The sequence below is a fragment of the Macaca nemestrina genome, chromosome 17 (genome assembly GCF_043159975.1).
Source record: "Macaca nemestrina isolate mMacNem1 chromosome 17, mMacNem.hap1, whole genome shotgun sequence".
NCBI lineage: Eukaryota > Metazoa > Chordata > Mammalia > Primates > Cercopithecidae > Macaca > Macaca nemestrina.
Window position 1 is genome coordinate 5,447,951 of NC_092141.1, and position 22,520 is coordinate 5,470,470.

The following is a 22,520-nucleotide window of genomic DNA, read 5'->3' on the forward strand; positions in this document are numbered from 1 at the left end:
CTCTGTTTTTAAAAAATTTTGTTTTGGACGGGCCTTTGGTGGCTCATGCCTGTAATCCCAGCACTTTGGGAAGCCAAGAAGGGCGGATCACAAGGTCAGGAGATCGAGACCATCCTGGCTAACATGGTGAAACCCCGTCTCTACTAAAAATACAAAAATTTAGCCGGGCGTGGTGGCAGGCACCTGTAGTCCCAGCTACTCGGAAGACTGAAGCAGGAGAATGGCGCGAACCCAGGAGGCGGAGCTTGCAGTGAGTGGAGATCACATCACTGCACTCCAGCCTGAGCTACAGAGCGAGACTCCGTCTCAAAAAAAAAAAATTTTTTTGTTTCTATACACTACCACTAAAAAATATAAAAATATAGGCCGGGCACGGTGGCTCACGCCTGTAATCCCAGCACTTTGGGAGGCTGAGGTGGGCAGATCACGAGATCAGGAGATCAAGGCCATCCTGGCTAACACAGTGGAAAAAAAAAAAAAATTAGCCAAGTGTGGTGGTGGGCTCCTGTAATCCCAGCTCCTCTGGAGGCTGAGGCAGGAGAATGGCGTGAACCCAGGAGGTGGAGCTTGCAGTGAGCCAAGATCACGCCACTGCACTCCAGCCTGGGTGACAGAGTGAGACTCCGTCCCCCCCAAAAAAAATGTTTTGTCTATACACTACCACCAAAAAATCTAAAAATATAATTCAGAAATCAATTTTATTTAAAAGAACTGAAAACAAGGAAATACTTAGGGATAAGTTTAATGAAAGAAGTACAAAATCTATACTCTAAAAACAATAAAATATTGACTAGGCGTGGTGGCTCACGCCTGTAATCCCAGCACTTTGGGAGGCCGAGGCAGGTAGATCACCTGAGGTCAGGAGTTCGAGACCAGCCTGGCTAACACGGTGAAACCCCATTTCTACTAAAAATACAAAAATTAGCTGGGTGTAGTGGTGCGCACCTGTAATCCCAGTTACTCAGGAGGCTGAGGCAGGAGAATTGCTTGAACACGGGAGGCGGAGGTTGCAGTGAGCTGAGATAGTGCCATTGCACTCCAGCTTTGGCAACAAGAGTGAAACTCCGTCTCAAAAACAAAACAAAAAAACAAAAACAAAACAAACAAACAAAAAACTGCCGGGCACGGTGGCTTATGCCTGTAATCCCAGCACTTTGGGAGGCTGAGGTGGGTGGATCACGAGGTCAGGAGATTAAGACCATCCTGGCCAACATGGAGAAACCCCGTCTCTACTAAAAATACAAAAATTAGCTGGGTGTGGTGGTGTGAGCCTGTAGTCCCAGCTACTCGGGAGGCTGAGGCAGGAGAATCACTTGAACCTGGGAGGCAGAGGTTGCAGTGAGCCAAGATCCTGCCACTGCACTCCAGCCTGGTGACAGAGTGAGACTTCATCTCAAAACAAACAAACAAAAAAACTATAAAATATTGTTGAAAGAAATTTAAGACAAAAATAAATGCAAAGACACGCCATATTCATGGATTAGAAGACAATATTTTTTAATGAACAACACTCTTCAGAATGACAGATTCAACCCCAATGTTTTTCAAAGTCATAGCTGACTTCATTGACAAGTTGATCTTTTTTTTATTATTATTTTTATTTTTGAGACAGAGATTCCTTCTTGTTGCCCAGGCTGGAGTGCAATGGCACGATCACGGCTTGCCGCAACCTCCGCCTCCCGGGTTCAAGTGATTCTCCTGCCGCAGCCTCCTGAGTAGTTGGGATTACAGGCGTGCGCCACCACTCCCAGCTAATTTTTGTATTTTTAGTACAGATAGGGTTTCTCGGCCGGGCGCGGTGGCTCAAGCCTGTAATCCCAGCACTTTGGGAGGCCGAGACAGGCGGATCATGAGGTCAGGAGATCGAGACCATCCTGGCTAACACGGTGAAACCCCGTCTCTACTAAAAAATACAAAAAAAAAACCTAGCCGGGCATCGTGGCGGGCACCTGTAGTCCCAGCTACTCGGGAAGTTGAGGCAGGAGAATGGCGTGAACCCGGGAGGCGGAGCTTGCAGTGAGCCGAGATCGCGCCACTGCACTCCAGCCTGGGCGACAGAGCGAGACTCCGTCTCAAAACAAAAACAAAAACAAAAACAAAACAAACAAACAAACAAACAAAAAAAAGAGATAGGGTTTCTCCATGTTGGTCAGGCTGGTTTCGAACTCCCAACCTCAGGTGATCCGCCCATCTCCACCTCCCAAAGGCAGCCTGATGTTAAGATTCATATGTAAATTCAATGAACCCAGAAGAGCCAAAGCAAGCCCCCTTTTTTTTTTAAGACTCCCTCCGTCACCCAGGCTGGAGTGCAGTGGCATGATCTCAGCTCACTGCAACCTCCACCTCCCGGATTCAAGTGATTCTCCTGCCTCAGCCTCCCAAGTAGCTGAGATTACAAGTGCTACCACCAAGCCCAGTTAATTTTTGTATTTTTAGTAGAGACTGGGCTTCACCATGTTGTCCCAGATGGTCTAGAACTCCTGACATTAAGTAATCTGTCTGCTTTGGCCTCCCAAAGTGCTAGGATTATAGGCATGAGCCACAGCACTTGGCCTTGGCCAACAATCTTAACAAAGAAGAATAAAGTTGAAGGATTCGCACTTCTTGATTTTAAAATTTGCTACAAGGCTACTGTTATCAAGACAGTGTGGTACTCACACAGGATAGACATAAAGATCAATGAAATAGAATCGAGGTCCAGAAATAAACCTATACATTATTGTGAATTGGTTTTTAACAAAGGTGTCAGTACAATTCATTGCGGGAAAGAACAGCCTCTTCAACAAATGGTGCTGGGCCAAATAGATACCCATATGCAAAGGAATGAAGTTGGAATCATTCATGATAAAAGACAAAAATTAACTCAAAGGAATCAAATGCCCAAATGTAAAAGCTAAGAGTGTTACACTCTTAGAAGAAAACATAGGCATGATCTTGGATCAGTTGATGTTTTCTTAGATATGACATCAAAACTGTAAGCAATGAAGGGAAAATAGATAAATTGGAGTTTGCCAAAATCAAAAGCTTTGGCGGGGCACAGTGGCTCATACCTATAATCCCAGCACTTTAGGAGGCCGAGGCGGGTGGATCACCTGAGGTCGGGAGTTCGAGACCAGCCTGGTCAACATGGAGAAACCCTGTCTCTACTAAAAATACAAAAAGTAGCTGGGAGTGGTGGCACACGCCTGTACTCCCAACTACTCAGGAGGCTGCGGCTGGAGAATCGCTGGAACCTGGGAGGCGAAGATTGCGGTGAGCCGAGATCACGCCACTGCACTCCAGTCTGGGTAACAGAGCGGTGAGTCTGTCTCAAAAAAAAAAAAAAAAAAAAAAAAAAAAAAAAATTAAAAGCTTTTGTTCTTCAAAGGACATCAAGATAGTGCAGTGACAACCTACAGAATGGCCGAAAATATCTACAAGTCATGTGTCTGATAAGGGACTTGAATCCGAAATACAAAAAGAATTCTTACAACTCAACAATAAAAAGAAAAACAACCCAATTTAAATGGGCAAAGGATTTGAATAGACATTTCTCCAGAAAAGATATATATATATATATATATATATATATATATATATATATATATATATACACACACACACATATGAACAATAAGCACATGAAGAGATATTCTACATCATTGGCCATCAGGCAAATGCAACTCAAAACCACAAGTTACCACTTGACATTCACTAGGATAGCTAAAATTAAAAATGTAGACAATAGGCCAGGTGCGGTGGCTCATGCCTGTCATCTCTGCACTTTGGAAGGCCGAGGCAGGTGGATCACCTGTGGTCAGGAGTTCGAGACCAGCCTGGCCAACATGGTGAAACCACTTCTCCACTAAAAATACAAAAATTAGCCAGGCATGATGTTGGGTGCCTGTAATTCCAGCTAATCAGCAGGCTGAGGCAGGAGAATTGCTTGAATTCAGGAGGCAGAAGTTGCAGTGGGCCAAGGTTGTGCCATTGCACTCCAGCCTGGGTGACAAGAGCGAAACTCCGTCTCAAAAAAAAAAAAAAAAAAAGGTAGAGAATAAATAAGTGTTGGCAAAGATGTAGAGAATTTGGAACCTTCAAACATTGCTGGTAGAATCATCAAATGGTGCAGTTACTTTGAAAAACAGTTTAGCAGTTCTCCAAAATGCTAAACATAGAGTCACCATATGACCCAGCAATTCTACTCCTGGTTATATAGCTGAGCAAAATGAAAGCATATGTCCACATAAAAATTGCACACAACTGTTCACAGCAGTGTTATACAAAAATAACTCAAATGTTCCTCAACTGATGAATGAATAACCAAATGTGGGATAGCCACACAATAAAACATTATTTGGTCACAAAGGGAAACAAATTACTGATAGGTGCTATGAGACAATGAACCTTGAAAACATGCTTGGTGAAGAAACCAGATGCAAAAGCCAGCATATTGTATGATTCCATTCATATAAAATGTCCAGAATAGGAAACTTCATCTACATGGAAAATAGATTAGTAGCTCGTTGCCAGTGTCTGTCATAAAAGGAGACTAGGCAGTGACTTTAATGGGTACAGGGTTTCTTTTGTGGTGTTTAAACTGTTCTAAAATTGTGGTGATGATTGCATATGTTTGTGAATATATACTTAAGTGCGTGCTTTCAAGGGGTAGATTTTAAAATTTGAGTTATATCTCAATAAAGCTATTATAAAAAAATTAGGAAATACAGAATATAAATACAGAATATGTAGTCTTATTTTCCCCTTTTTTCCTCTCTCTTTTTTTTTTTTTTTTTTGAGACGGAGTTTTGCTCTTGTCCCACAGGCTGGAGTGCAATGGCGTGATCTCAGCTCACCGCAACCTCTGCTTCCCAGGTTCAAGCGATTCTCCTGCCTCAGCCTCCTGAGTAGCTGCAATTACAGGCACGCAGCACCATGCCTAGCTAATTTTTGTACTTTAACTAGAGATGGGGTTTTGCCACGTTGGCCAGGCTGATCTTAACTCGTGACCTCAGGTGATCCACCCACTTCAGCCTCCCAAAGTGTTGGGACTACAAGTATGAGCCACTGCACCCGGCGTCTTCCATTATTCTTAACAAAATGTGTCATACTCTATATGCATTTTTGGACTATGATTTTTTTTCACTTAAAAATATATCATGATGGCTGGGTGTGGTGGCTCACGCCTATAATCCTAGCATTTTGAGTACCTGTAGTCCCAGCTACTTAAGAAGTTAAGGAAGGAAGAATTTCTTGAACCTGCAAGGCAGAGGCTACAGTGAGCCGAGATTGTGCCACTGAACTCCAGCCTGGACAACAGAGCAAGACTCTGCCTCAGGGAAAACAAAAAACAAAAAACAAAAAACGGGAGGCTGAGGCAGGAGAATCGCTTGAATTGGGAGGTAGAGGTTGCAGTGAGCCAAGATTATACCATTGCACTCCAGCCTGGGTGACAAGAGCAAAACTCTGTCTCAAAAAAAAAAAATGTGTATCATGACATTCACTTCATAATAGTACATGAAACTTCTGTTCATTCTCATTTATGCCACATAGTACTCTGTTGTGTAGCTCTACCACGTATAATTCAATGAGTTTCCTGTATATGTGGCATATGAGCTGTTCATAACATTTTGCTAAAATGTCACAATTAATAACCGTGTGCACTTGTGTTCTTTCATTTTTTTGCAGATGTATCTGCAAGGTAACTTCCTATAAAAGAGATTATTGTGTCAAAGGATAGATACATATGAATATATGATGGTTAAACATTGCCAAATTTTCTCTCTCTAGTATCCCAGTGTGTACTTCCAACAGCAATGTAATAGAGTGCTTATTTTCCTTCCAGCTTCATTAATATAGTAGGTTGCCACCTTTTGAATTTTTGTCAATGAGTGAGAAACAGTATCTCAGGCTGGGCTCGGTGGCTCACGCCTGTAATCCCAGCACTTTGGGAGGCCAAGGCAGATAAATCAACTGAGATTGGGAGTTTGAGACCAGCCTGACCAACATAGAGAAACCCCATCTGTACTAAAAATACAAAATTAGCCAGGCGTGGTGGCACATGCCTGTAATCCCAGCTATTCAGGAAGCTGAGGCAGGAGAATCGCTTGAACCTGGGAGGCAGAGGTTGCAGTGAGCAGAGATTGCACCACTGCACTCCAGCCTGGGCAACCAGAGCAAAACTCTGTCTCAAAAAAAAAAAAAAAAAGAAAAAGAAAAAAATGAAACAGTATCTCAGTGGAGTTTCAGTTTGAATTCTCTTTTGAGTGAAGTTAAGCATCTTTTGACATGTTTAAAGAGCTTTTTTTTTTTTTTTTTTGAGACGGCGTCTGGCTCTGTCCCCCAGGCTGGAGTGCAGTGACGCGATCTCGGCTCACTACAAGCTCCGTCTCCCGGGTTTACGCCATTCTCCTGCCTCAGCCTCCCGAGTAGTTGGGACTACAGGCGCCCGCCACCTCGCCCGGCTAGTTTTTTGTATTTTTTAGTAGAGACGGGGTTTCACTGTGTTAGCCAGGATAGTCTCGATCTCCTGACCTCATGATTCGCCGGCCTTAGCCTCCCAAAGTGCTGGGATTACAGGCGTGAACCATCGCGCCCTCCCTGATAAAAAATCTTTAGCGAATAGTAGGTGCTCAGTAGGTGGCAGATATTACTAACAGTTAATATTATGGTCTGCAGGCTGGGCACAGTGGCTCATGCCTGTAATCCTAGGATTTTGGGAGGCCAAGGCGGTGGATCACTTGAGGTCAAGACCAGCCTGGTCAACATGGTGAAACCCTGTCTCTACTAAAAACACAAAAAAATTAGCCAGGTGTGGTGGCGAACTCCTGTAGTCCCAGCTACTTGGGAGGCTGAGGCATGAGAATTGCTTGAACCTGGAGGTGGAGGTTGCAGTGAGCTGAGATTGAGCCACTGCACTCCAGCCTGGGTGATGGAGCAAGACTCTGTCTCAAAAAAAAAAAAAAAAAAAAATTATCAGCTTTGCTGGGCATGGTGGCTCACGCCTGTAATCCCAGCACTTTTGGAGGCTGAGATGAGTGGATTGCCCGAGGTCAGGAGTTCAAAACCAGCGTTGGCCAACATGGCAAAACCCCATCTCTACTAAAAATACAAAAATTAGCTGGGTGTGGTGGCGTGCATGTAATCTCAGCTACTTGGGAGGCCGAGGCAGGAGAACAGCTTGAATCTGGGAGGGGGAGTTTGCAGTGAGCCAAGATCATGCCACTGCACTCCAACCTGGGCAACAGCAGGAGACTCTATCTCAAAAAAAAAAAAAAAAAAGAAATAAACCACTCTGCCTCTATGAATAGACAACAGGTTCCCTCAACCAATATCTCCATCATATTGTTCTTAACAGGACTACATCAGTCAACACAAGGGTAAAGCACTTAGCCCACTGCTTAGCACATGGTCTACACTAGTAAATATCAGCCAATTTTATTTCCAGGCAATTATGCCACTATGTGGTTGATGTTACAAAAGAGGAATTCTGTGAGAATGGGGCATCCACCAGCTCTGGAGAAACTATATCTAGCAAACTACATTTATCAAGTAATAATGGGCCAGGCGTGGTGGCTCACACCCGTAATCTCAGCATTTAGGGAGGCTAATGTGGACAAATCACTTGCACAGGAGTTTGAGACCAGCCTGGCCAACATGGTGACACTCACTCTCTACCAAAAAAAAAAAAAATTAGCCAGGCATGGGGGTGCACGTGTAGTTCCAGCTACTTCGGAGACTGAGGAAGGAGAATAACTTGAACCCAGGAGACAGAGGCTGCAGTGAGCTGAGATTGCAAATCTGCACTCCAGCCTGGTGACAGAGTTAGACTTCATCTCAAAATACAAAACAAGACAAAAAGTAAAAATGGATTCCTCTTTGTATTACTAATCAACAATTAATTAACTCCAATTAAAACTGGAATAAGAACAGGCCGGGCGTGGTGGCTCATGCCTGTAATCCCAGCACTTTGGGAGGCCGAGGCGGGCAGATCACCTGAGGTCAGGAGTTTGAGACCAGCCTGGCCAACATGGTGAAACCCCGTCACTACAAAAATACAAAAATTAGCCAGGCATAATGGCGGGTGCCTGTAATCCCAGCTACTCAGGAGGTTGAGGCAGGAGAATCTCTTGAACCCAGGAGGCAGAGGTTGCAGTGAGCTGAGATCACACCATTGCACTACAGCCTGGGTAACAGAGACTCCGTCTCAAAAAAAAAAAAAAAAAGAACTTTTAATCAGCATGTGATAAGCAATATGATATATTTTCTGTCCAAAGCAAAGAAACTTGACATTTTAGCCTTGCAAACTTATCTAGAATAAATGTGATGGTTCCGTTAGGCTTTTGCAAATATTGGTGATTTCTGCCCTGGATCCCTAGGGATACCTTCACAGACTGACTTCTATGGCCCAGGACCCTTCTTCCCAGGATGGAAACTACCTATCCAGGAAAAGAAAGGACAGAAAGAATGAGGCAAGCAGAGGGGCAAGCTGATATTTATAGACCAACTACCATGTGTTAGAGGTTACGTATTTGATCTCTTTAGCCTCCTGATGTGCTGTAAGGCTGATTTATTATTCCTATTTTAGACATAAGGAACTTAGATAAACAAGAACTCAGAGAGGTTAAATAATGTGTTTTGGGTCAATAGGTAATTTGTACCAGGATTTCTTTTCTTTTTTTTTTTTTTTTGAGATGGAGTCTCACTCTATCGCCCAGGCTGGGGTGCAATGGTGCAATCTCGGCTCACTGCAACCTTCTCCTCTCAGGTTCAAGCAATTCCCCTGCCTCAGCCTCCTGAGTAGCTGGGATTACAGGTTTATGCCACCAGGCTCGGCTAATTTTGTATTTTTTTTTGCGACAGAGTCTCGCTCTGTTGCCCAGGCTGGAATGCAGTGGCGCAATCTCAGCTCACTGCAAGCTCTGCCTCCCAGGTTCACGCCATTCTCCTGTCTCAGCCTCCCGAATAGGTGGGACTACAGGCACCTGCCACCACTCCTGGCTAATTTTGTTTTCGTATTTTTAGTAGAGACAGAGTTTCACTGTGTTAGCCAGGATGGTCTTGATCTCCTGACTTCGTGATCCGCCCGCCTCGGCCTCCCCTAAGTGCTGGGATTACAGGCGTGAGTCACTGTGCCCAGCTAATTTTGTATTTTTAGTAGAGACGGAGTTTCACCATGTTGGCCAGGCTGGTCTCGAACTCCTGAACTCAGGAGATCCACCCACCTGGGACCCCCAAAGTGCTGGGATTACAGGTGTGAGCCACCGTGTACCAGAATTTCTAGGTCTTCTGATTCAAAGCCTGGAGCTCTTCCCTCGATAACAATCTACATCTTGTGAGACTGTGATAGAGAAGTCAGCCTTAATTAGCCGGGCAGGGTGGTGCATGCCTGTAGTCCTGGGTACTTGGGAGGCTGAAGCAAGATAATCGCTTGAACCCAGGAGGCAGAGGTTGCAGTGAGCTGAGATTGCACCACTGCACTCCATCCTGGGCGACAGAGTGAGACCCTGTCTCAAAAACAACAACAACAACAACAACAACAACAACAACAAAAAAACCCAAAAGAACTCAGCCTTATGTTTGCGATACTCTCCCACATAGGCCTTACTTGGGAGAGGGGTGGAGGGGTGGAGCAAGGATGGTTTGGAGCAATGATCATGATTCTAGTTTTCCTTCTGTAGGTCCCAGGAGGGGAAAGTAGTTGCTCATGGCCAAATAGAGCTGGGGATACTTGGGAGAGTGAGAAATCAGGCTGGGGAATTACCCTGGCTAAAGACATCATGGGTGTCTGGACCTCGTAAGCTCTCCCTAGGAAGTTTTAGTGAGGAAGCCAATACCCAGTTTGTGACTTTCCAAGGGTTCCCACTTGCCTGGAAGGTGACAAGTGTCTGGGAAGCAGAAGTCCCTGCTTCTAGTTGTTTCCCTACAACCTGCAGTGAACCTGTCCCTTATTGAAGGCCAGGGACGTATGGTGCCCTGGCCCTACTCACTTCCTGCTTTTGAGAATCTGGGTCCCAGAGGGAGAGGAAAACCAACAGTAGTGAGTGAGTACTATCAGCTGAACCCTGAATTGGTACACCTGGTCTGATAGCCATTTGTATTTATTGGAAACCACAGGACAGAATCCTTGAAACAGAATTCATTGAGGAAAATTTGATTTATCCACTCTGTGCCCTTTTTAAAAAAAAAAAAAAATTTATTTTTTGACATGGAGTCTTGCTCTGTTGCCCAGTCTGGAGTGTCATGGTGAGATATTGGCTCACTGCAACCTCCATCTCCCAGGTTCAAGCAATTCTCCTGCCTCAGCCTCCCGAGTAGCTGGGATTACAGGCGCACACCACCACACCTGGCTAATTTTTGTATTTTTTTTTTTTTTTTTTTTTTTGAGACGGAGTCTTGCTCTGTCACCCAGGCTGGAGTGCAGTGGCCGGATCTCAGCTCACTGCAAGCTCCGCCTCCCGGGTTTACGCCATTCTCCTGCCTCAGCCTCCCGAGTAGCTGGGACTACAGGCGCCCGCCACCTCGCCCGGCTATTTTTTTGTATTTTTTAGTAGAGACGGGGTTTCACCGTGTTAGCCGGGATCGTCTCTCGATCTCCTGACCTCGTGATCCGCCCGTCTCGGCCTCCCAAAGTGCTGGGATTACAGGCTTGAGCCACCGCGCCCGGCCTAATTTTTGTATTTTTTAGTAGAGATGGGGTTTTGCCATGTCTGCCAGGGTGGTCTGGAACTCCTGATCTCAAGTGATCCGCATGCCTCGACCTCCCAAAGTGCTGGGATTAGAGGTGTGAGCCACCACACCTGGCCTACTCTGCCTATTGCCCACCTTTTGGGTTGTCAGTTAGGGGAAATAATATTTATGGGAAATGTAGTCAACGTTAAAATGCAGCAGTCTGTTCTCTAGCATGTCTGACCACTTGCTAGCCAGATCTGCTTGCACACTTGCAGTGTAAGCTCTCTGCCTGAAAGGCAGTTCCTTCTTTCTCTGATCAGCTCTGAGGGAGAGCAAGTTCTTCTTTAGTTGAAGAAATCTAGTTGAAGAGCTGAAGCCTCTCTTGCTGCAATCCCTGCCCATCTGTATGCACCGTACTCCAGGGATTTGAGGACAATCTTCATGGCCCAAGTCATCTACCCTCCCACCCCTAGTGTAACTTTGATATTTTGGATGGATTCTTCATTCCTTGGGTCTCCATCCACCACAGCTGGTCAGTGTCCCTGCAAATAATGGTGCACAGAACAAATACAACCAACGTTGCTGATGTGACCCAGTCAGGGTAATGTGCAGGAGATGCATCTGTTACTATAATCTACACTGTGTGACTCAATGAAACACAGCATGAGTGCTTTCTATCAGTTCCATAGAACTTGCTCTTTCTTTTTTTTGAGATGGAGTCTTGCTCTGTTGCCCAGGCTGGAGTGCAGTGGCGCGATCTCCGCTCATTGCAAGCTCTGCCTCCCAGGTTCACGCCATTCTCCTGCTTCAGCCTCCCAAGTGGCTGGGACTACAGGCGCCTGCCACCACACCTGGCTAATTTTCTGTATTTTTGGTAGAGACGGGGTTTCACCGTGTTAACCAGGATGGTCTTGATTGCCTGACCTCGTGATCCGCCCGACTCGGCCTCCGAAAGTGCTGGGATTACAGGTGTGAGCCACCGCGCCAGGCCAGAACTTGCTCATGTTAAGTTTGTAATGGGAAAATACAGCCAAATCTTTTTTTCTTTTTCTTTTTTTTTTTTTTTTGAGACGGAGTTTTGCTCTTGTTGCCCAGGCTGCAGTGCAATGGTACAATCTCGGCTCACCGCAACCTCCGCCTCCCAGGTTCAAGCGATTCTCTTGCCTTAGCCTCCCAAGTAGCTGGGATTACAGGTGCACGCCACCACGCCTGGCTAAGTTTGTATTTTTAGTAGAGACGAGGTTTCTCCATATTGGTCAGGCTGGTCTCGAACTCCCGACCTCAGGTGATCCGCCTGCCTGGGCCTCCCAAAGTACTGGGATTACAGGCGTGAGCCACTGTGCCCAGCCACACCCAAATCTTTCTCACCTAAACTACACCAAGTCTATGCTTCTCATAACTGTCCCTCCCTGGTCCAGGAACTACTGTCATGATTTCTTTTTTTTTTTTGAGACGGAGTCTTGCTCTGTCACCCAGGCTGGAGTGCAGTGGCCGGATCTCGGCTCACTGCAAGCTCCGCCTCCCGGGTTTACGCCATTCTCCGGCCTCAGCCTCCCGAGTAGCTGGGACTACAGGCGCCCGCCACCTCGCCCGGCTAGTTTTTTGTATTTCTTAATAGAGACGGGGTTTCACCGTGTTAGCCAGGATGGTCTCGATCTCCTGACCTCGTGATCCACCCGTCTCGGCCTCCCAAAGTGCTGGGATTACAGGCTTGAGCCACCGTGCCCGGCCTACTGTCATGATTTCTGCGATACTGGTTTTCTTCCTATCTTTACCGTTTGCCAACTATGTATGCATAATGTTTAGTTTTGTCTGTTTTGGAACTTTATGCAAGTGGAATCAGGTTCTAAGTATTGTATAATTTTCTTATTTCTCTCAAAATTAGGTTTGTGAGATTCATCTACATTAAACATGTGGCTTTGGTTTGTTCATTTTCTTTTCTTTTTTTTTTTTTTTGAGATGGAATCTTGCTCTCTCGCCAGGCTGGAGTGCAGTGGCACAATCTCAATCTTGGCTCACTGCAACCCCCGCCTCCCGAGTTCAAGCGATTCTCCTGCCTCAGCCTCCCAAGTAACTGGGACTACAGGTGCATGCCACCTTGCCCAGCTAATTTTTTTATTTTTAGTAGAGACAACCATGTTGACCAGGATGGTCTCCATCTCTTGACCTCGTGATCTGCCCACCTGGGCCTCCCAAAGTGCTGGGATTACAGGTGCCACCACACCTGGCCAGTTTGTTCATTTTCATTGCTGTAGACTATTCCATTGTATGTTAAAACTTTAAAAAAATCTAGTCCACTGTTGATGAACATATGTGTCCTTTATTTATCGTATTATGAACTATGCCACTGTGAATATTCATGTGTCTCTGGGGCACATGGGCAATGTCATTGGTAACCAATTATTTGATGTATTTATGTGTTAGTCCCAATGTCCTTCAGAACATAAGAATCACATCTTTTATACTTAATAAAGACTTTGAGCATACATCTGTTTTCTTAAAATATATTCCTAGGGGTGGAATTGCTGTCCTAGGGTTTACCTAAAAATATGAAAATGTTCAGTATTCTTGATGCTCCTATCTGATTTCAAAATGGCTTTTTCAACTACTTCCTTCACACGGAGAGCCCTAGGTGTCCAAATCAGATGCCTGACCATTTCTGAGGGACCTTGATCTTGAGGGCCTGGCTTCAAGCCTCATTATCAATGGCAATAAATTTGCCACTCTCTCACTGGAAGGAGCCCCTTCTATTTTATTTTTATTTATTTTTATTTTTTGAGAGGGAGTCTCACTCTGTTGCCCAGGCTGGAGTGCAGTGGCACAATCTTGGCTCACTGCAACCTCTGGACCTCCTGGGTTTAAGCAATTCTGCCTCAGCCCCCCGATTATAGGTGCCCAACACCATGCCTGGCTAATTTTTGTATTTTAGTAGAGACAAGGTTTCACCATGTTGGTCAGGCTGGTCTTAGATTTCTGACCTCAAATGATCTGCCTGCCTCGGCCCCCAACAGTGCTGGGATTACAGGCGTGAGTCACAGCACCTGGCCGCATCTGCTATCTTTATGGCTTATGCCTCGTGTTAGTCATCACAACAATACAGAGGATGCACTGGGCTGCCCTATCCTGGCCAAAGGTCTCCCTGGTAAGTATGGATTTGCTAATCCAGGAAAATCATTTATGGGGGGGTTGGGCAGGGTGCTGGGGAGACCCTGCTTGCTCTCTCAAATGCACACCAGTCATTTGGGAGACATTCACTGCTCGAAAAACTCGAGTCTGTATATTGGCTCTCCCCTAACGTTGGCAGGACCTGGGGCAAAAGTACACACAGATACCTTAATTACTTAAAATTACAAACCAGGTTGGACATGGTGGCTCATACCTGTAATCCCAGCACTTTGGGAGGCCAAGGTGGGTAGATCATTTGAGGTCAGGAGTTCAAGACCAGCCTGACCAACATGGTGAAACTGTCTCTACTAAAATCACAAAAGTTAGCCGGGCGTGCTGACACACGCCTATAATCCCAGCTACTCAGAAGACTGAGGCAGGAGAATCACTCGAATCCTGGAGGTGGAGGTTGCAGTGAGCTGAGATGGTGCCACTGCCCTCCAGCCTGGGCAACAGAGTGAGACTCTGTCTCCAAAAAATAAATAAATAATAAAATAAAATAAAATTACAAACTACTCCAATTAACCGCTAACCTTAATATAGTCTATTCTTCTACTTGGACAAATCTACATCTTTTAAGACCTGGAAGACCAGGTTTAAATTTAGAATTCCTGGACTCCTGGGAGTTAAGCACATGAATGAGGTGGCGAAGGGAGCACAGGACCTGGCCCAACTATTGTCTCTTGGCTCACTTCTTTTCTCACCTCTGTCCTGCACCACGAGGGATCTGTGGACATAGGAGCTCAAACACCCAAGTGTCGTGTCACCCCCTTAAAATAAAACACAGCTGCCCTTTAGCCCCCCCTTTTTTGATGATAATCATTTTAATAGAAGTATATCTTCTTTAAAACAAATGATTTAATTAAAGAAAGTAGAAACTGATTCTAATTAGTGGATTTTCTGATTATTATTATTATTATTTGAGACCGAGTCTCGATCTGTCACCCACACTGGAGTTGCAGTGGCGTGATCTCGGCTCACTGCAACCTCTGCCTTCCGGGTTCAAGCAATTCTCTGCTTCGGCCTCCCGAGTAGCTGGGAGTACAGGCACCTGCCACCACGCCTGGCTAATTTTTTGTATTTTTAGTAGAGACGAGGTTTCACCATGTTGGCCAGGCTGGTCTTGAACTCCTGACCTCGTGATCCACCTGCCTCAGTCTCCCAAAGTGCTGGGATTACAGGTGTGAGCCACTGCGCCTGGCCTATTATTATTATTTTTAATTATACTTTAAGTTCTTGGATACGTGTGCAGAACGTGCAGGTTTGTTACATAGGTATCCATGTGCCATGGTGCTTCGCTGCACCTATCAACCCGTCATCTAGGTTTTAAGCCCCACATGCATTAGGTATTTGACCTAATGCTCTCCCTCCCCTTCCCTCCACACCCCACAGGCCCGGGTGTGTGATGTTCCCCTCCCTGTGTCCATGTGTTCTCATTGTTCAATTCCCACTTATGAGTGGAACATGTGGTGTTTGGTTTTCTGTTCTTGTGTTAGTTTGCTGAGAATGATGGTTTCCAGCTTCATCCATGTCCCTGCAAAGTACATGAACTCATTATTTTTTATGGCCTCACTTTATATTCTTTTTATGTTTTGTTTTGTTTTGTTTTTGAGACGGAGTCTGGCTCAGTCGCCCAGGCTGGAGTGCAGTGGCGCGATCTGAAAGCTCCGCCTCCCGGGTTCACGCCATTCTCCTGCCTCAGCCTCCGAGTAGCTGGGACTACAGGTGCCCACAACCGCGCCCGGCTAATTTTTTGTATTTTTTAGTAGAGACGGGGTTTCACCGTGTTAGCCAGGATGGTCTCTATCTCCTGACCTCGTGATCCGCCCGCCTCAGCCTTCTAAAGTTCTGGGATTACGGGCGTGAGCCACCGCACCCGGCCACTTTAGATTCTTTTTTTTTTTTTTTTTTGAGACAGAGTCTGGCTCTGCCGCCCAGGCTGGAGTGCAGTGGCCGGATCTCAGCTCACTGCAAGCTCCGCCTCCCGGGTTCACGCTATTCTCCTGCCTCAGCCTCCCGAGTAGCTGGGACTACAGGCGCCCGCCACCTCGCCCGGCTAGTTTTTTGTATTTTTTAGTAGAGACGGGGTTTCACCGTGTTTAGCCAGGATGGTCTCGATCTCCTGACCTCGTGATCCACCCGTCTCGGCCTCCCAAAGTGCTGGGATTACAGGCTTGAGCCACCGCGCCCGGCCACTTTAGATTCTTTCAGGGATGCCTAGACTCTGCCCTAGAGAGAATGGATCTGGGAAAGAGGCCACAGCTTCAGCTAACTGGAAAGGGAATTCTGGGGCCACAGGTATTCAGAACTTGGTCCTGAAGTGCCAAACCCTGTGGACTCTCTCACCCTAGGGTGGGATTGCTGGGCCTTAGGATTTCCTTAAAAATATGAAAATGTACGTAATTCCTGATGCTCCTCTTTGATTTCAAAATAGCTTTTTAGGCCGGGTGTGGTGGCTCACGCCTGTAATCCCAGCACTTTGGAAGGCTGAGGCAAGTGGATCACGAGGTCAGGAGTTCGAGACCAGCCTGACCAACATAGCAAAACCCCATCTCTACTAAAAATACAAAAATTAGCCGGGTGTGGTGGAACGCACCTATAGTCCCAGCTACTCGGGAGGGTGAGGCAGGAGAATCGCTTGAACCCGGGAGGCAGAGGTTGCAGTGAGCCGAGATCACACAATTGCACTCCAGTCTGGGTGTCAGAGTGAGACTCTATCTCAAAAAAAAAGCTTTTTAAACTACCTCCTTGGCATGGGGTGCGCTCCAGGTGTTGAAATCAGATGGGGAGTGGTGATTAGAGGGGAGTTCCTAAAGTATGGGGCCCAGGGCAGGTTCTCTTGCCCAGGTATAAAGGGCCACACTTGATTTCTCCTCTCCTGCTATGAGTGCAGGGTCTGTACCTGGCTGTATCTCCACCATCTATCACCACTGAAAAGCCAAACGTATTTGCTTAATGGATAGTGCACTGGCCTCTGCATCAGAGGACCTGGGGTCCAGGCCCAGTACTGTCGGAAACAGTTCTTCATACTTTATTACCTCGTTTAAACTTTTCTTAGCCATTATATTGATAAAAATTCCAAGAGGTGAAGTGACTCTCCCAAGGTCGCACAGCTAGAAGAGGTAGAGGCTGGAACTGCACCCCGCCATCTGTCCTCCTTTCTTATTGTTTTTCTTTTTTTTTTTCCCCCACTGTGCTGTGGTGGGCAACCGGGACCGGCCCGTTCGAGAGGCCCGGTCTTTACTGCTCTCCCTCTTCTCCAGCTCCGCTCCGCCTTCAGCCGCCCTCTGGCGCTGGGTCAGGCGCCCAGCTCCGCCCGGACCCTCCCCTCCTGCCGCGCTCTCTCCGCGCTCCCGAGGCCCCGCCCCTCCCCTCGGGCCAACGTCACGTGCCGCCCCATCCCCCCGCGCCTGCGCACTGCTTATTTCCCGCTGTCAGGATGAGGAGGCGGAGGTCGGCGGTCGGGTCCGTCTCTGCCGGCGGCTGTGGCGGCGCCGGCGGCTCCAGCCTTAGCGGTTCCTCCCTGGGCGGCGGCGGCGGCGGCTCGGTCGACGCCTCCTCCGCCAGCTGAGCCCTCGGGAGCCCGGGACGCCGCTTCCCCGCCCATCCCCGCTCCCCGAGGCCGGCCGCCTGGTCATGGCGCAGCCGGGCCCGGCTTCTCAGCCTGACGGTGAGGCGCCCACCATGGCAGGCGCGGCGGGCGCGGCCTGCCCGGCGTCGGCGTCGCGGGAGGACTTCGGGGAGGGCAGGCGGCGGGAAGGGTGCGCGCAGGCCCCAGGGGTGACCCTGCCGGGCGGAGGCGGGGGCGCGCGGGCTGCGGCGCGCGAGGGCGGCGCGGGCACCCCGGCGGCCGTCGCTGGGGAGGGGGCGGGAGGCGCCCGTGCAGCGCTTGCGGGAGGACAGAGGGAAGGGCGTGGGGAGGCTGCTGGGTAGCGTGGGGGAGTGTGGGGAGGGAGCGGTTCTGGGTAGCGGGGAACCGGCACGTGGGTTCTGCCCGTGGGGGAGGATGGAAATCGGGAACATGTGCTATATTCGTTAAAGAAAAAAAAATGTTAGGTAGCGTGCCCTCCCCGCGGCCCCAATCCTTGCCATAGAGCTCTTTGCGCCCAGTTATGTGACCTGGAAGTAGTTGTGTACAGTAACTGGATTTAGTAGCATTCCCTGAATGGCACTGTAGCTTAATGGTAAGTGTTGGGGCCTGGGTGTCTAAAGGACCTGGATGGTTAACCAGCAAGCTCTGGGCTCATTTGTTAGCCTCGTTGAACCTGAGTATTCTCACACACGAATTAATCAAGAGGTTAATTCATGCCTTTGTATTTTATCTATAAAAATAGCAACACGAATGTATATAAAATAATAGAATTGTTAGGAAGATATTAGGAGTAATGAGAATAGTGTTTGAGAATGCTGAGGCCTTCTCGCACTACTTGAAGATATTTGCTTGTGGTACTAAAAAAAAAATGAAGTGGAAGAAATGTGTCATTTATGGCGTTTATATTCTTGGAAGGGAAAAAAGGGCCTCATCCTAAATAATGAAAGTTGATTATCAGAGCCCTTCATGATCTTCTGGGAAACTGGACTGAGCTGTGCCTCACAGATTGACTACATGGTTCCAGGTTTTACCACCTAGAATTGATGTTTGGGAGTAGTGTACTTGGTCTTTTCCAAGATCCTACTGTATCTAGTTGTGAACTTTCTGGTGTGTTTCTATAATCAACGTGTGTGCTTAGCGTCTTTAAGTGTGAGTAGAGTAGAATGTTGGGAAAAGGGACTTGGTACGGAGTAGGTACTTTAAAACTTGCCTTTGCTTGGGGTTGTCTCAAAATAACCTTTCATGAAACCCTTACTCTTTATTCTTGCCTTTGGGGAACTTGTAACCATATCAGACATTAAGGTTCTGGCTGCTCTCTGGGAAGTGTGCTCCAGAGCCTATTAGCCTGTAGTTTTGGGTGGTGGTAGTTGCCTGAGGGGAGATGTCCAGTGAGCACTTGGACTTTTATAAGAACCTGCTTGCTATTTCTGTTTCAGTAAGCGAACGTAAGGGAAGGAAAGTATTTTTGGTGGGCTGTCAGAGGAAACTGGGATGTTTTCAGGCTGCATTTTAATGATCACCTTTTGCATTTGGTGTCAGGCAAGAAAACTTTGTTTTTCCACAATCCCACTTTCTTACTGCGCAGAGAGGCAGGATACAGAGAGAGCTTGTGGTTCTGATCAGGAGTGATAGGTATGCATAGCTGGCTGCTGCCTTCTCTTGAGTTGCATGGAAACAAACGTTTAGGGCAGCTCAGGTGACATGACAGTCTGGAATCAAAATTCCCTGCCTCTTTCAAGATATGAAATGGTCTTCCTTGTAAATAGGCAGAAGTGACTAAGCACTTGAAAGAGACTAGGGAAAATTAGCTTTAGGAAATCTTGTATTCTTGCTATTTTTGTTCAGATTTATTTCCTATTTTTGAAATCTTGTGACTCTAGTATGATTTTTATTTTAAATTAATGTAGGTAGCCATGGCTACTTTTTACAGTAGGAGAGAGGTAATTTGGTACATTTGAGTGCCTTGTGTCAGTGTCTTAGAAGTTCATCTTGGGGATTTTAATTTTTTTTTTTTTTTTTGAGACGGAGTCTTGCTCTGTTGCCCAGGCTGGAGTGCAGTGGCCGGATCTCAGCTCACTGCAAGCTCTGCCTCCCGGGTTCACGCCATTCTCCTGCCTCAGCCTCCCGAGTAGCTGGGACTACAGGCGCCTGCCACCTCGCCCGGCTAGTTTTTTGTATTTTTTTTTTTTAGTAGAGACGGGGTTTCACCGTGTTAGCCAGGATGGTCTCGATCTCCCGACCTCGTGATCCGCCTGTCTCGGCCTCCCAAAGTGCTGGGATTACAGGCTTGAGCCACCGCGCCCGGCCTAATTTTTTTTTTTTTGAGACAGTATCTCACTCTGTTGGCCAGGCTGGAGTGCAGTGGTGCCATCTTGGCTCACTGCAGCCTCGACCTCCTGGGGTTAAAGCAATCCTGCCACCTCAGCCTCCCAAGTAGCTGTGACTACAGGTGCATGCCACCATGCCCAGCTAATTTTTGTATTTTTGTAGATACGGCGTTTTGCCGCGTTGCCCAGGCTGGTCTCAAACCCCTGAACTCAAGGGATCCATCTGTCTACGCCTCCCAAAGTGCTAGGATTATATGTGTGAATCCCTGAGTCTGGCTTTTGGGGATTTAATTTGTGTCTTTAGCGGAACTCATGTAGACCACTTTAGCTTTAGGCACATTTGAATTTCCTGCTGATTAAAAAAAAAAAATTGCCAGAATTCTTTTGTGTCAAACTGGTGGTGAAAGATAACTGCTTAGTCTTTGACTGTATCTCGTTTTATCCCATTTCAGAAGCGATTGTCTTTGATGACTTAAAAAAAAAATCTATATTGTCTGTTTTTCATGGCCATATGGTAGATTAGGAAAATCGATTTGTGTGTAAATTGAAGGGATGAAATGTAATCACTTTATTCATTTTAATTATTTTGTAAATTAAAAAAGTTTTGGGTTTTTGATACTGCCTCTTAGTTTACTTATTTGGAATATAGGTAATTTTAATAGTTAAATTTCAATTGATCTGTCTTCCCCTGAAAATTCAAAAATTTGAAAAATTTCCAATTTTAATGTTTATTTTAATCTAAGTTCAACTATATCTTTGAAACATTTGCTCTGATTTTACTTCACTTTTTTCTTTTTCTTTTGTAGAGAGGGTCTCACTGTGTTGTCCAGTCTGATCTTGAATCCCTGGGCTCAAGCGATTCTCCCATCTTGGTTTCTCAGTGTTGGGATTACAGGCATAAGCAACTGCACCCAACCCACTTCATTAGTTTTTATTCTTGCCATGTTGACCAGGCTGGATTCCTGATTGTTTCTTGTTGGTTACACAGACATGCTACCTTTTACCCCTGAAGGACATGCTTTACATACATAAATCTGCAACTTCCCTATCTCACTTAATAAATGTTAGCTAGAATATACTCATACATGGTTATATGGCCATGTAATGTTCTGTAAACACTATAGGCGTTATCTTAGGGAATCTTCGTAGCAATGAAGTAAGTACTATTGAAATATTACTGCTTCTGTTTTCTTGATGAGGAAACTGAAGCACAGAGAAGTTAAAGAAATGTGCCTGGTGTTATACAGCTATTAAGTGGGGGAGCAGGCTTCAAATCCATACCATCTGGCTTATGTACTAGATCATGGACTACTTTCCAGGTCAGTGTTGTAGGCCTTCCTCATTCTTGTTAAAGACTATCTCATCATATGCATGTACCATGCATGATTTATTGCCTGTTTCCCTATTGTGGGGCAAGTAGATTGTTTTCAATTTTTAATTATTTTATAAGCAGTGTTGTAATGGATGTCCTTGTGCATATTTTTTAGGTACTCTTGTACTTCTGTAAGACTAGTGAATTAAATAAAGGGCATGAGTTCTGAGTGGTTTAAATTTTAATACCTGTAGCTAGCTTACTCTCAAAGGCATCGGTTTACGTACTCGCCAACAATATATGGCAGGTGGATTTCCTCTGTAATCTTACAAGCGCTGGATGATGTCATTTGTTTTAAATTTGTGTCTTTTGATTAAAAAAAGTGATGTTGTTCAGCTGGGCGCGGTGGCTCACGCCTGTAATCCCAGCACTTTGGGAGGCCGAGACGGATGGATCACAAGGTCAGGAGTTCAAGACCAACCTGTCCAATATAGTGAAACCCAGTCTCTACTAAAAATACAAAAGTTAGCTGCATATGGTGGTGCACACCTGTAGTCCCAGCTACTAGGGGGGCTGAGGCAGAAGAATCGCTTGAACCCGGGAAGTGGAGGTTGCAGTGAGTCGAGATCGTGCCACTGCACTCCAGCCTGGGGGACAGAGCAAGACTCTGTCTCAAAAAAAAGAGTTGCATTGTTCAGTTAACAAGTATTTGTGTGTCTATTCTATGCCAAATCCTGTGCTAGGATCTAGGAAATGCAATGATGAACAAAACCAGACCCAGTCCCTGTTCCTAGGTAGTGAATCATTCAGCCACTAATTAGATAATCCTATAGACATGTACAAAACTATTTATTCAACTAATATGAATGTATACTGTTTCTCAGGCACAATTCTAGGCATTTGGAATACATCAGTGGGCAATATAGATAATAAATAACCCTGCCCTAGTGTGGGAGAAACGGATATTAAACAACAAACGTAAGCAAATGATATGGGTTGTTAGATGATAAGTGCAATGGAAAAAAGAAAACATAGCAGGATAAAGGGAAGGAGGGTGGGGTTGGTTTTAAATAGGCTGGTCAGGCAGCTTTATTGAGAAGATGACATTTGTGTAAAGACTTGAAGTACATAGAGGAGTTAGCCTTGAGGATATCTGGTGGAAGGGTGTTCTAGGCAGGGATCAGTTTTTGCACATGCCTTGAGGGCAGAAGCATGTCTGGTGTGTTTGAAGAATGGCATGGAGGTCAGTGTGGCTGGAATGGTGTTACGGGGCCTAGGAGAAGCCTGGAGTAGGATATGAGGTCAGAGAGGTCATGAGGTGGAGGCAGATCTTGTTGGCCCTGGAGTATTGCAAAGATTGGTTTTCACTGTGGGGAACCATTGAAAAGCTTTGAACAGAGGAATGATGTGATCTCACTTAGGTTTAAAAAAAATCGCACTGGGCCAAAGTGCTGGGATTACAGGTGTGGTGGCT

At 46.2% G+C, this 22,520-nt stretch overlaps 1 protein-coding gene across 3 annotated transcripts in view; it reads left to right on the plus strand.

The window, feature by feature from the left end:
* Positions 1 to 17,247: 17,247 nt before the first annotated feature.
* LOC105472584 (rabaptin, RAB GTPase binding effector protein 1) overlaps positions 17,248 to 22,520 on the plus strand; it is a 107,484-nt gene continuing 102,211 nt past the window's right edge. For 2 of the 3 annotated variants that reach the window (XM_011725964.3, XM_011725972.3), the window contains exon 1: positions 17,265 to 17,485. In XM_011725964.3, the coding sequence (XP_011724266.1) occupies positions 17,452 to 17,485 (34 nt within the window). In that variant the 5' untranslated portion in view covers positions 17,265 to 17,451. Of the gene's footprint in view, positions 17,486 to 22,520 lie in introns of all 3 variants that reach the window. The other variant, XM_011725985.2, reaches the window with a different exon arrangement.